The sequence below is a fragment of the Semicossyphus pulcher genome, unplaced genomic scaffold (assembly GCF_022749685.1).
Source record: "Semicossyphus pulcher isolate SPU_LCO1_2020_fin unplaced genomic scaffold, fSemPul1.0.p SCAF_7, whole genome shotgun sequence".
Classification (NCBI taxonomy): domain Eukaryota; kingdom Metazoa; phylum Chordata; class Actinopteri; order Labriformes; family Labridae; genus Semicossyphus; species Semicossyphus pulcher.
This window is the reverse complement of record NW_027211748.1, coordinates 23,083,491-23,098,547: the sequence shown is the minus strand read 5'-3', so window position 1 is coordinate 23,098,547 and position 15,057 is coordinate 23,083,491. Positions and strand designations below refer to the sequence as shown.

General features: G+C 40.8%; 1 protein-coding gene across 1 annotated transcript in view; it reads right to left on the bottom strand.

The window, feature by feature from the left end:
- Nucleotides 1–11,728: 11,728 nt before the first annotated feature.
- Nucleotides 11,729–15,057, bottom strand: part of rem2 (RAS (RAD and GEM)-like GTP binding 2) — a 42,586-nt gene continuing 39,257 nt past the window's right edge. The window contains exon 5 of the mRNA XM_069684978.1: nucleotides 11,729–14,691. Within this exon, the coding sequence (XP_069541079.1) occupies nucleotides 14,363–14,691 (329 nt within the window). The 3' untranslated portion in view covers nucleotides 11,729–14,362. The remainder of the gene's footprint in view (nucleotides 14,692–15,057) is intronic.

Genomic DNA, 15,057 nt, shown 5'->3' with positions numbered 1-15,057 from the left:
ACTGACTCCAGACTGGACCACAGAACCACAGAGCGGGCCTTCCTCACCAGCTTATTGAGTCTGTTAGCCTCACCAGCCTTGAGGCCACCCAACCAGCACACCACCACAAAGAACAGTGTGCTGGCCACAACAGACTGGTAGAAGGTCTTCAGGAGTCTGCGTCAAACAATGACGGATCTGAGTCTCCTCAGGAAGAACAGCCTGCTCTGTCTGTTCCTGAAGAGGCAAGAGTTGTGAGACCAGTCCAGTTTGTTGTTGATTTGCCATTGATACCTTTGATGCAGACCTTGCTATGAAACAAAAACTGTTGTTCACTGAGACCCAGTGGACCACAGGTGACCTCATTTTACATAACCATAACAGACAAACTCAGTTTTGTGTCATGGGGAGAAGAATATCGATTTCACTTTGGGGGCCCAGCTTTTCTCACTGTCCCCTTCTTCATATCAAACTGTCAGATCCCTCTTTCTCCATGTAGATCCTCATCGTCCTGCCTGAAGGATAACAATATTTGTGTGTATTGGTTCCATCATAACTCTGCTATGCTCTAAAATATAACCTCAATTTTCCTGTCCATATCTCTCTGGCAATCTTGGAGGCTGCCTGAATTGAGTTAGCGAGATTGACAGGTTGGTGTTTTGGGAGGGTCTAAAATGCCTTCTGTGTTACCACACACTGTCAGGCCTGGCTCACATATCCCTTTAAGGGTGGAAAGAGAGATAGGCATGGAGGGATGGAGGTGACATAAGAGTCGGTAAGAGTCAAAAAAGGAAGAGAGAGCAATGGATAGAGGAATTAAAGTGGAAGGGGTCAGAGAGGGAGGAGAACATTTAAAGCAGAGGATCAGGAGAGGCCCGAGGTTGGAGAAGGGAATGTAGTATGTAACAAAACAGCATTCCTGTAGAGCACAAGGGGGCACTATAGCTAAAGAAGCAGCTTTTTGCTATTGGCGGGCTATTATTCACGTCCACTTTCCAAAACCGGAAACTGGCACCTGGTGCTGCATACTGCAAATTAAAATTGAACAGCTCTGTACTACATACTCCCACCAAACGCAGTATGTAGTATGTAGTATATAGTGTGTAGTGTGGAGTATATAGTATGTAGTGTGTAGTATATAGTGTGTAGTGTGTAGTATATAGTATGTAGTATATAGTGTATAGTATGTCGTATTCAGTACATAGTATGTAGTATTGTGTAGTATATAGTATGTAGTGTAGTGTGTAGTATATAGTGTGTAGTTTGTAGTATACTGTGTGTAGTATATAGTGTGTAGTTTGTAGTATATAGTGTGTAGTAATGTGTAGTATGTAGTATGTAGTGTATAGTATGTCATATTCAGTACATAGTATGTAGTATTGTGTAGTATATAGTATGTAGTGTGTAGTATATAGTGTGTAGTTTGTAGTATATTGTGTGTAGTATATAGTATATAGTTTGTAGTGTGTAGTATATAGTATGTAGTGTGTAGTATATAGTGTGTAGTTTGTAGTATATTGTGTGTAGTATATAGTGTGTAGTTTGTAGTATATAGTGTGTAGTAATGTGTAGTATGTAGTATATAGTGTATAGTATGTCATATTCAGTACATAGTATGTAGTATTGTGTAGTATATAGTATGTAGTGTGTACTATATAGTATATAGTTTGTAGTGTGTAGTATATAGTATGTAGTGTGTAGTATATAGTGTGTAGTATATTGTGTGTAGTATATAGTGTGTAGTTTGTAGTATATAGTGTGTAGTAATGTGTAGTATGTAGTATATAGTGTATAGTATGTCGTATTCAGTACATAGTATGTAGTATTGTGTAGTATATAGTATGTAGTATATAGTGTGTAGTATATAGCATATAGTATATAGTATTGTGTAGTATGTAGTATGTAGTATATAGTATGTATTATGTAGTATATAGTGTGTAATATATAGTATGTAGTATTGTGTAGTATATAGTATGTAGTATCAATCAATCAATCAATCAAATTTTATTTGTATAGCGCCAAATCATAACCAGAGTTATCTCGAGACACTTTACAAAAAGAGCAGGTCTAGACCGACTCTTTGTTATGTTATTTAAAGAGAGGTCCAACATGAATCACCACGAGTAGCACTTAGCAACATCTGGCACATTGGCAAGGAAAAACTTCCTTTTAACAGGCAGAAACCTCGAGCAGAACCAGACTCATGTTGAACAGCCATCTGCCTCGACTGGATGGGCCGACAGGACCTGCTGCGTAACATCAGGCAGCTGTCATGCCATTTTGTTAGAACGAATTCCAGTCGAGACTTCCTATTCTGTGTGCTGCATTGTTTACAGAAAAAGAAAGCGTTTTTCCTGTGATTTACTTTAATTACCTTTGCTGAAATGTCAATGTCTTGATGCAGATTTGTAAAAAGTAAAATTGAAGCTTTGTCAGGTCTGTCCTCAAGAGGAGAAGAAAACTACTTTAAAAATGCCCGTTTGTTGAACGGAGGTTGGATTGATAATTTCTGATGCATTTGAGGAAGTCTGGAAATCTAAACGCTGCACGTATGCTGAAAACTGCCCTTCCCTCTATTGCCAACTACGGCTTACACTACAACGACCGTTAAACCAAAGAAGAGAAATGAGGAAAAGCAAGCTAAAAAGAAAGAGCTGGACCAAGACAGAAACGAAACGAGAGTAAACATTGGAGCGGCATTTCCAAGGTGGAGAGCGCTACGGGAGCTGAAAGGACTAAAAAGCGATGCTGAGTTAGACAGTTCTGCTCGACAGGTAATTACCCCAGCTTCATTTCTGCTGTATTTGTTTCACATTGCTAAGATGTCTGCGGTTACTGTGACGTAGTGTTATGTTGGCGTTGCAGTCTGGTTAACGTTAGCTTGTTCTCAATTCGGCTACTGTTCAGCGTTGTTTCGTGGCGGTGTGGCTGAAAATATGTTTGTCAAGTGCCCAGGCACTGTTACCGTTTCAGACTTTCTCCCGATAGTTCTGTGTGCCTGTGCTCTCACGGCTAAATGTTGTCAACATCAGTGTGTTACTGCTTAGTTGGCGCTGTTTTTTCCACAGTCTCTGTTAGCAAACTAAGTGCTGGTGGTTTTGCTAAATGAAATTAGCTGTAGATTACCGTTCCTAAAACGCAGCTAGCAAAAAGCTTCCCTGTCATTGAAAACAACTACAAAACAGCCGCCCCCCAGCTGCTAAGACGCGCTCTGTCTGATCGGGACCTTAGACTGTAGTTTCCAGTGTTTATGAGGTGCAGGACTGTTTTTGTAGTGTTAAAACTTTAAGATACTAGATTAACTTGATGCATCACCCACTTTGTCCCTGTAAGCTAACATCACGATCAATACTGATCTAATGACGGCCTCTTGTTAAAGTTTGCCATATTTTTCATATAACAAATGGTTTGCTCTCACCTCTTGACCTGCTATTAATCCACATTACTGGGACTGAGGGGAGCATTGCATGCAGCATTCAGCCCATAATGAGGTAGATTTGTGCCTCCCTCTTCAACCCGCTATTACAATCACTCTGCCTGATGTTTTACTGCCGGCTTCTAGCTTTGACCGAACCAGTTTTAATTACACATGCTTCTTTTCCGAGCGAGATATTCAAGCGAGCGGTCTGGCTCCCTTTTGTTGTTTGGTTATTATAGCTGTGTGCATGTATAATCAGCTCTGTGAAGACAAAACAGAGGAACAATGACCTTTGGGGTACAATGAGCCAATGCTTCTTGAAAACAAATCATAGATTCCTCTGGGATTTCGCGATGCTTCCTTCAAGACCACTGGCCATAGCAGCGTTCGTGCAGCCTCCACATGACCTGGTCTATCCCCACTTACACTACACACACCAATTCTAGTGTTACCTCCTCGCCAACAGCCACACTTCAGGAGAATATGCTCCTCATTAGTGATGCACAGTGCTGTCTGGAAATAGTCTTTCTGTGGTGCAAAGTGAGGATAACTTCGACAGGCTTTCACTGGCACTCAGTAGGTGGTTTTCTGTCTTTTAAGCTCCCTCTCTCTGTCTCTTTGCCCAAAAATCACAGTAAATGCCGACAGAATGAGTCAGCGGCGCAGACAAACCGAGAGGGAGGAATTCTGTCACGATTTGAGCGACTGATAGGGTGTCACAGAAAATAAATTGTATCATATTGTCCTCGTTTCCCTCTCTGTTTCCTGCTGTGCGGCTGTCAAACACATGCTGTTATCTGACAGTTATCTGACCTGTTTAAGTGAGATAAAATCCACCCGTCTCATTCACCTACTGGGAACAAAAAGAGGCAAATGTAAAACCTCCTCTTCCTGAAAATCATAAATACGGGACATTTGAGATGCCAGAGGACTCTAGGACTCATCGTCTCCTTGACGACAGTCTCCAAGCAACCATTACTCCTCAAAGCATTTCTCTCCCTCAGTCTCTCCTCCACCCCTCTGTCTCTTTGTCTCTTTGCCTCCCTTTCAAGAGTCCTCCCATTTATCCACTCCAGATAGTTACTGTACCAGCATCAGGAGCGGAAAGCCGCAGCTCTCTGATGTGATGTCATCTGATTGGCTGCTCTGCTTTTTTGCCCTAGGCTCTTCTCTGTTTGATAAAACAAGTGGAGGAAACGGATGTTTACAGAGTCATTTGTGCCTTTATTTTTGGACACAGTCAATGAGCTAAAATGCGTCTTTGGTGTGGTGCCGTGGTGTTGATGTATTGCCCCTTCCGCTAATCAAAACACACATTTAATGTCCCCAAAAAACTCAAAGATCCCTCAGGTGGGCTCAGTCTGCAGCAGAACAGCTTCTTTGTGTTGGGCTGAAGCAGACGTTCACAGATATGTAAACTTCAATGAGTGTAGTGATTGTTTCAGTTACGTCTCCTCACTGTTCCTCCTCTACTCTGCTAATCCAGAAATGATCCACTGCAGGAGCCGTATTTGTCAACAGAGCTGTCAATCATCCTTTTTACAGCATCAAATAACAAATTAAAACCAAACTTGTCAGAAAAATGGACACATGATAAGAACTAACTATACTGACAGAAAAATGTATTTGACCTGTGTTTTGATTTTATAGTTTGACTCATGTCCCATCTGTTAACATGGAGGAGGCGGGCTTTATGACCTATACTGCAGCCATGTCATGTCGTCCCTCTTTTTAAACTGTCAGTAGCTGTGTCTTCATTTAGGGGCTGCATCCTATGTAGCCTGTGTTGTTAGTAGCACAGTAACAGCTGTTCCCGCTTTACCCTGGTGTCACAAAGCGCAGCTCCTGTCGCCTAGCAACAGGTAGCTAGCTGGCTAACTAGCTAACAAAACCAACGTCACATAACTTAATAATAATAATAATAATAATTGATCATTTGAAGTTTTAAGGCCCCTTTGGGTTTTTTTTTACATTTGTATCGCCAGCTATTCAATTGAGTTGAGGCTAAAAATGTTTGAATTTAAAGTGTATTTCTTGGCTGCTTGAGAGTCCGCCAGCTCTTTTGAATCGGCGCACAATGAATCTCAGGATATGTTAGGCCACGGAGGATGCACCCGATGGATCCTTCGTGGCTCAGGAAAAGGACACATACGTCGGCCGCATCTGAAGAAGCCTTCAAAATGGGACAGGCTTTCTCCTTGAAATTACGTCCTTCAAAGGATGCAGCCCCTGAATTGGGACACAGGTTATGTGTGGTACTCAATGCTAACATTTTATTTACCATGTCATGTAAAGGACACAACTGTATCCAAAAGGCTTATCGTATTTTTTAATTTTTGAGTAGACAGATCCCGATTCAACATCTGCGAATGCAGCCATTTTCCTTTGACGTCATGCTTACAAAACAGCTAACGTTAGCATTCAAGCACTTCCACGCCAACATTACTGTTTGATAATGTTAAAGGATACAAAAGGAAAGGCATAAATTAATTCTTAAATTACCACACTCTTTTAATGGATCTAATTGTTAGGCTATGTTAACTAGGATGCTAACGTTAGCTTATGTCTAATGTTAAGTAGTAAAAATAACAATTTGACACATTGCATTCTTGTATTTTGTAGCCTGTACAACTTTATCCTTTTGACAGCAGCTTTTTAGCCTCACACCCAGAGGATGACGGCAAAAATGGCCCCTGACTTTTGGGGAATGGATGTAAATTACTTTCATGAAAGATAAAACAGTGTTTGTTTCAGACCAGATTACATGAAAAATACAACAAATTTTCAAACAAGGTAATGCTGCGGAAAAATGTTTCATGGTAGGTTAACTTCCATTTAGCTTTTCAATCATGTTTGTTTGTTGTTTGCATACAGTTGGACATATCTTTTAAATGGATATTCTCTTATTTTGCATGGGTTTCACATTTTTGGGTGTTTATTGTTCACAGTGAAAAAGTGAAAACTGCATAATTCTGTGTTTTTCCAGAGTTACATTTTTAAAAATGAAATGAGCCGTTCAGGGCCCGGTTTGACAAAGGTTAGACTTTGACTGTGACTTGTGAGATATAACAAATAGTAAGACTTCAGATATACGTCTAAATTCATCCGTTTCACAAAGCAGTTTAGTTCTTGACTATCTTAAGAAGGACTATGGTGCATTGAATTCTGGGTAAATTAAGACTTTTTTCAAAACAAGAAATGTCTGACTGAGTAACTGCATCTAACCGCTCAAGTCAGTTTACCCCAGCAAAAAATGTTTGTGTCTTGGAGGAATTCAACAGTTTTAAGGGTATTTTACTTGATGTGGAAAACCTGATATGGAAAAAAATTGCAGCAACAGTAAACAGTGTTAATCCAAACGTTGAAAGGACCATTAAAGACATTCAAAATTTGTTGCTTCTGGTCAGCAGGTGTCACTGATTGTTACCATGGTAACATGGGTCCTAGAGCTGAGTTAGCCTGGGTGTAAGGTGTCTAATTTTTTTGGCTTTGAATTAGTCTGTATTTTTGTGAAACGGTCTAACTTGCATTAGACTAATCCAAAACACTGGCCCAACACTATAGACCAGTCTAAAACATCTTTGTGAAACTGGCCCCAGAACAGCTGCAGGTTTCTACGTAGAACCTTGCTATGGCTGAAATCGACCAATTCACCCCAGGCTGCCTTCTTGCACTAGCTCGTAGTCAAGTCGTTCAAGATTTCAACTCACCATTCCGATTCCTCCTGGCGATTCTGGCTCGTACATACTGTATAAGGCTGAATAACCGATCCTAGAGCATCCATGTTTTCTACAACTTCACTCCAAATACTGTCAGCCAATCTAAGTTCTGACCCTTGAATGGCTAAACGGCTTGTTGGTTTCAGGAGGAAGGAGAGGCTCTCAAAAATAATACAATTAAAATATGTATACAATTTTTAAAACGGAACAAACTTTACCAACGTGACTCAAAAACACATTGGAGTAATAGAAAATTGATTGCATAGCTAAAATGTGTCACCTTTAAAGGTCAGTCTTCTCACATTGCAAAGAGCGGATGATCTCTTTCCTGGTGATATTTAGCCATGCAGTTATTCTTGCTTTATTTGCCGATGTTTGAACAGGCCTTTTTAAACTTTCTATCCCAATACAGTTGATGTAAACATAATTACAGTTGTGGTTCCTTCCATCATTGAAGAAACAACACGACATTTAAAAAATTCAAGGGCAGCATCACTGTTCTGAAACAATGTCCTTGTTACTGAGAATCCTCAAACATTTATTCTACTGGAGCTGCTTTCTCCTGCAGACAGTCTCTGTATAAAGAAAAGTTCAAAGCATGCATGTTTATTATTCAGGGCAGTGTTTCCTAAACTCTCTCCGCTTTGCCTCCCTTTAGAGATCATTTTATTCATCCTGATCATTTCATTGATGGCATTTTGAATTGTTAACTATGTTGAGGATACAAGTAACAAAAGGAGCAAAGATTAATTTATTTTAAATTTTACACAACCATGATAAGTGTTCTCTCTTTCTTTCCTGCAAAAAGTCTGTCCATAATGCTTACTGAATACGTCTTCTTATTTTAATCTTAATGGCCTTGCAGCATCAGAGCACTTGTCAAAGTTGAACTTTCACAGCAGGCCTAAACTAAATCATTTCCTTACTTACAACTGCATTAGACAAGATGTCAAAAGGCATGAAAACAGATCTACTTGACTAATAAGTGATTCTCAGCTGATACTGGTACCCAGGGCCGTGCACAGACATTTTTGGGGGCAGGGGCTAAAGCAAAAAAAAGGGCACTTGGCCCACCAACATGCAATAATTCTCACAACTGATTTTGTCACACTGCCACCATCCATAATTACACATTATGTTGATAACATGGGAACTGTTTATAGTCTACTGGACCACATTATTCCACGAAGAAACAGATTTGACATGTTTTCATCAAAGTAATGCAGTCAGTGTTAAGTCTCATTAGATCAGTGGTTTCTTTGAGAAAGACAGTTAGGAAGGATGCAATTAAGTGGCTTTCAAACAGATCATACCATTCCAGTATGCACGCTTCCTAAATGTGGCATGCATGCTCGACAGACTAACCCTGTCTGAAACAGAAATTCGCACCACGTTTTAAAAAGCTGGCTATGAAGAGAGGGGGTGACTAAAACTATCAAAACCATGCAAAATGTAACTACCTGCTTCAGCAATGAATTGCTATTTGAAAGTTGCCCTGCATGAAGGAGAAAACTACGGACTACAGAGTCTAATGTAGAGGGAATTACAGCCAAGTCCTACTGGCCTACTGAATCGTTTTTCTTTAATGGGTAACATAAAAACTGTTGTTTTGGTTGGTTTCATAATTAAAACAGTGCCTACCTGAGTGACATCATTCACTGCTACCGCACTTAGGTGGGGCTGGAGTGATGTGTGCTTTTCTTGACAAGACACGTTTCAAGACAAGACCTCCTCAAAAAATCATTTGGGAGGGGGTGGGGAATGCAGAGTACTTCCTAAATTGATATGGCATAGTTTCTGTAGATACCACTTTACATTTACGTCTTCATATTGGATAGTAGTAAAAAAAAAAAAAAAAGGTTTTAATTTAAATTCAGGGCACTTTTCAACTGTGGAGGCACAAAGGGGCTTGGGTCCTGTCTGTGCACGTACCCCAGGATGTACTATACTGCAGTTGCGAGGCGTTAAATGCAAAGATAACAGAGAAGCTGAATTGTTTCTGAAAAAAGTTAGCAATGCTGAAGTTCAAGAAGTTAGATTTAACTAATGAATATGCAGTGTCTGCTGGAACTTTTTACAGCCTGCAGTTACAGAGCAACATTATTATTATTAATCAAGTTTCTGGCACTCGAAAAATGTCAGTTCACTCTGTCAGCTCTGTTGTAGCTCTCCTTGAGGAAATGCTTGGCTCTTTAATTGCTAAATGCTCTGCTTTGTTAACCAGCTGGTCGATCACTGTGTCTGCCTTCTGTTTGGTGCTGGGCCTGTAGTGTAGAGGTGGATTTATACGGCTGCACTTTGACTGAAACAACTTCCTGCTCCTGTGAAAAATGGTGCTATAGGAGCCGAAAGACTGATCACAAACAGTAAAGTTGGGGCCCAGAGAGATACATGAGCTAAAACTTTCTGTAAAGCTCAGGCAATAAAGCTCAAAGTTTCAGTGTGTTAAAAAAGACACTAATTGTAAAAGTGGTTTATCTCAGCTCTAGTAGTAATTAGTTGCATGCTCGTTTAAAAGACCTATTAGAGCAACATCAACACAAATTAAATCAATGTGCAATTACCTTGATGACAGTCATTGGTATACAGTGGAAACAACAAAGGTGAGAGGACTCAACCTTGTGGTACGCCAGTCCAAGTGCTACTTACTGAGGATTGTCTTACATGAATGTGGACAAACTATTGCCTCTCAGTGAGGGAGTTGTAAATCCATCTTATGAGGGTGTGATTAATTCCCATATTGCCCAGCTTCCCTGCCAATATATCCCCAAGAGTATTAAAGGCAGCCGATCATTAAAATTATGCATGCATAAGACGATGGAGTTTGTGTGAGGTGTGAACTTTTTGACAAAGCAGACTTAGATTTCTCTTTATTTGTGGAACCTCAGGATTGTTTTACATACCTTCTTCATCCACTGGCATGCATGCAAACAAACACACACATCCACACACACGTAACTGACCCCTGATCTGCCTCTCAAAACGGATTCAGGATCCACTCTTCCCGACTCTCCTCCAGCTCACTGTCAGAGGGAATGACCTGAAATGCCCAATCATGTTCCCTCTACCCCCAAAATGTTCTTAAAGAGTGAAGAAAATACATTGACTGTGGTAATTAATATTTATGGGAGCATATCTCCTTCCTTTAGCAGGATATTGCTCGATCAAATGTGGTCTAACTGCACAATGTCGCCTTGAGGCAACAATAAAGAAAACATAAATTAAGTAAATAAATATCCCAAAATAAGTCTCTAAACAAAGAAGTCTCAAACTTCCTTACATACTCAAATAAAGTGTGAATAAAGTTATTTCAATTTAAACACGTTTAAAAGTGATATCTTGTCAATTGGTGGCACAAGGACTGCTCCACCCCCAGACAAAGGCCCTATTTACTTCAGCCCTCATTTTATTGGGACTCCAACATGTCTGGTGTCACTTTATAGCTTCTTTACTTTTTAAAGTTTGAGGCCTGGAGTGAGGTCCCAAATGGTGCCCTTCACAATATTGTTTCAGATAAGAACCTTATTGGTAGCTCAAAGTATTTCTGGCAGGGGAAAAAGGCCTATATAAGGGCCTCTGCCCACAAACAGCGTTTTTTGTGCTGGCAGCGCCTTTTTCTATTCAAAATCAACGCAGTTCAGCGTTTTCAGCGCTCAGCGTCCTCGACGTCAGCTGTTTTTTGTCACTGCGCTCTCAGTTGAAAATAGCTTAACTTTTGGAACACCGCCATGCTCGTTAATGTCACTTCTACCTCACGATAAATCAAACACAAGAAGGGGTGGGACTTCAGATATCAACTTTGTCAACAACAATGTCAGAGGAGAAGCTAATTTGTTTCGTGTTTTTCGAGGGCACAATTTCCAGGTCGAACTGCTGCTAAGCCCAGGACACGATTCCTTTCCTTTGTTTTTATGTTTTTATTCAATAAAAGCAAATATTAATCATACAGAGCAAAATCAGACTTAACAATCACTACCAAGGGAAGCGGAAGTAGAGCCAGAAAACTTTTGTAACCTAGCAACAGGAAGCGCTGACGAGAAGCGCTCTGAAATTGTGGTCGTGGGCACTGCTGGCGCAAAAAGCTCCGTTAGTGGACACAGACCCTAAAGAGGTATTATACATTACTGTGTCATGTGGGTCTGATGAGCAACCTTTAGCTGAAAAACACTTTTAGTGCCCTGTAAAACATGTGCTGGGTTCAGGCACCATTGGGTTAATGTCCTCCAGCGAATACAGGCTATTCGTCAGTTCTCCAAAGTCTCCCTAGGGGTACCACTGCCCCCATTTCAGAAACATTGTCATAAAAGACCAGTGAAATAATCTGCTGAAGGTGCATTTTAGATTTTACATTCTCTATATTTCTTTGTCTTGGTTCAGATTCTTCTCTCATACAATCTATTTTCAACTTGGGACCCTGTTAGAGCCACCTTGTGAACAATGAACCTTTTTTTAGCTGCTAAATGGAACAACTGTCCAGGGAGGCCGTCTCACAGTCTGTCCTGTGAGTCATCTGACCGGTCATATCATCCTTCAACCAAGAAACGCCTGTAACGAGACATTAATTTCATAACATTATCTTAAAAAACGACAAGAGACTCATTCAGGAAGTCAAACAAAACTTAATTTATTCTCAGTGGAAAGACGAGAGTGCTAAGTAGATGGTGACAAACGAGTGAGCATGTGTCTGAGACGCTGCCACGCTCAACGAGATATCCAAACAACGTTTCCAGAACGTTCTCTTTTAGGTCACCTGTGTGGCCAGCCCCCACAGAATTCAGTCTCAACACACATTGTAAAGTCAGTGGGTAAAAAGAGATAAATAAAGACATCAATCAGCCACAGGTAGATTAGGTTTTCTCTTGTTTGTCCTGCTGCGCTTCAAGAACATCCCAGCGCTCTGTGACTCAGCTGCTATTGAAGAAAAGTTCAGTCTAGTCATCCCCGCTGACGTCTTCGTCCTTGTAGCCATTTCGACCTGTTTCCTTCTGTTCCTCATCCTCATTAAAGGGTTCTTTGTGCTGATCGCTCAGGGTGCATTTAGCAGAAATATGGCTTGGGCGCTGATGTTTTTTATCCTTGTATAAAAATCACACTTGAATGTATGCCATTGACAAATAATCAAACACTTCCTCAGATCAGTACGGGACACAAAAGGTGAATGAAGTGTGAAGAATGTGGCTTATAAAAGGTGCAGAGAAGGAACATTTTCTGTAATAAATAAAGGGTCTTGCCTTTGAGATGGCGTTGCTAGAGACACTAGCTAGATTGTGCATTAGCTATTAGCCACTGGGGTACAGTCAATCCAGTGTCACGTACTGTAAAACCTACAGGATCATGTCTATTCTGCATGCTATAAAAAACAGGGGTTACAATAGGTGTACATTAGATTGCTATCAGTCTCTACATAATCAATGCGTGCTACTGGGGTGTGTGTTTATCTGTGAGCCCCTCCCCCCTCTTAGCATCTGAATGCGACTTTATCCGCTGTCACTTATTCTCCATATTCACACGGCGACCATTTTCCTCTGATGTCATACTCTATGCTGCTATAATATTGTACTGCAGAGTTTCTGGCTGCAATTATCATTGCAACACAGCTTGATAGATCAGCAACTGAAAAGACAATTGATAGTGAAAATCTGGAAAGACATTGAGTGAAATGTCAAGGAAAACAGTCCTGTTAGAAAACAGCTAACATTAGCATTTTAATACTTCCTAGCTAATATTAGCATTTAGCTAGGAGTTAGCTTTTACATTTACGTATTTTGTGTCAACTGAAAAAAAGTTAAAGGATAGGCTAGTCAAAATCCAGAGGGACTATGGGCCACATTTCCAGGTAAAACAAGAAATGTAATAATCCATGTTCCATTTGACAGCAGCTAAATTTACCATTTTGACACTTTCAAGCTAATATAACTGTTTATAACTACATTTCCTTATTCTCTGTAAACTGAAAATGATAATCATAGTCAAAATTTAGAAGGAGATTTGGCCATATTTCAAGGTAAAGCAAAGTATTTCATAACCCATTTTGAAGACAGCAGCTAACATTTGCATTCTGACACTTCATTGCTAACATTACCGCTTAGCTATTAATTTAAGCATTTATCGATCTGTATTTTGTGTCAACTGAAAAAAAGTTTAGGACAGTCAAAGTCCTGAGGGACATTGGGCCATATTTCAAGGTAAAACAAGCAACTTTATAACCAATATTCCATTAGACAGCAGCTAACTAAAGCATCTTCCAAGCTAACATTACAGTTAGCTAGGACTTTACCCCTTAACATTTCCATATTCTGTGTCAACTGAAAATGACAATGAATAGTCAAAATATGGAAGGACATTTGACCCTAATTCAAGGTAAAAAAAGGTATTTTGTAACCAATTAGGTATTGTTAGACAGCAGCTAACATTAGTATTTTGACACTTCCTAGCTAACATTGTGTAGCTAGGAATTTAAGCCTTTATCTGTATTTTGTGTCAACTGAAAAAAGGTAGTGGATAGTCAAAATCCAGAGGGACATTGGGCATTTTAACCCATTTTTTATGGTAAGACAGCAGCTAACTTTACTGCTGTCAATACCGTTTAGCTAGGAATGTAAGCCTTTATGTTTCTGTATTCTGTCGTATCGTTTTCAGGGAGCACTACCAAACAGAAATGTTAGCTAGGAAGTGGGTGAATGCTAACACTGACTGTAGCCATTGGGTTGCCAAATATGTTTTACCTTGAAATGTGACACATAATGTCAGGGTCCCTACTTTTTTAAATTGTGATTTGAATGTACAATCTGGAATATAGCAATACAACCTTATTCTTTTGATAACCTACTTTAGCGTGACCTCAGAGGAAAATGGCCGCAGTGTGAGTGTGGTGAATTTTATCTCTCCTGCTCTCATCAGGTAATGAGCGCTTGTAGGTAAATCCAAGCTGCTCACATCCTTATCTGTTCTTCTGTTTTCTCTCCTACCTGACCTCTTTTTCTCTCAAAATTGGATTCACTGATGGGAGATGATAAAGGCTAACTGCTGAGGTCCTGCAGGATTTGGGCTTTCTCTCCCTCCTCTCCTCACTTAACCTTCCTGTCCACTGTTGCTAAATTTCTCCTCCATCTTCCTCTTCTCCCCTGCTGCCTTCCATTTTTCCTTCTCCTCCATTGGTACACCTCCCCCTCCCCCACATCCTTCAATCTGGTGTGTGTGTACATGTGTGGGAGTGTATCCCTCTGCCGGTGTGTGTTCATGTGTGTCACAGTGCACTGAGGTCGTGGCAGGAGCGGGACTTCTGGCGGAGGATCTTGCTGCCCCGGTGGCGGCTCATTTCCCGATAGCGGCCTCGATCTCTGTCCCGGTCTCGACCGTACGAGCGTGGTACCAGCCCTGCTAGGAACCTTTTCGCCCGGCTGGTCAGGCTCTCCCGGCGGGCCGCTCCGGGGTCACCGTCGGTCCAACCGGGGCCCACGCACTCGCCCCTTGCAGTCCGAACCGCAGCCTCTAACAGCTCGTTGGTGCCATGGTCAAGGGAGGCGGAGAGCTCCATGTAGTTGCAGTCGAACATCATGGCGCTGGATTGGGCCTCTGATGAGAGAGAGGAAGGTTTGTTTTAGATTAAATAATTACAGCGTCACACACTGGAAGATGCAAATGGAAGCAGTTTGAAATTCAAGATCGTTAAACCAGCAAACCTTCAACAGATTGTTTACGACCCAGCTGCTGTTTGATGTGCATCCCTACAACATAATAAGTCGGCATCCACAGCTCAAGCACAGCTGTTTGAGAGACTCTATTAGACTCTTAAGTGTTAGTTTGTGTCTTCTTCTGCACCAAATGATGACAAATGGAGTTAATCTACAAGATCTCACTTAGTGAGGAGAGAAAATCTTCTCTGTTGTACGGTATTGTGATCTTGTCTGATTGCCATGATGGTGAAAGAAGTAAACGGTG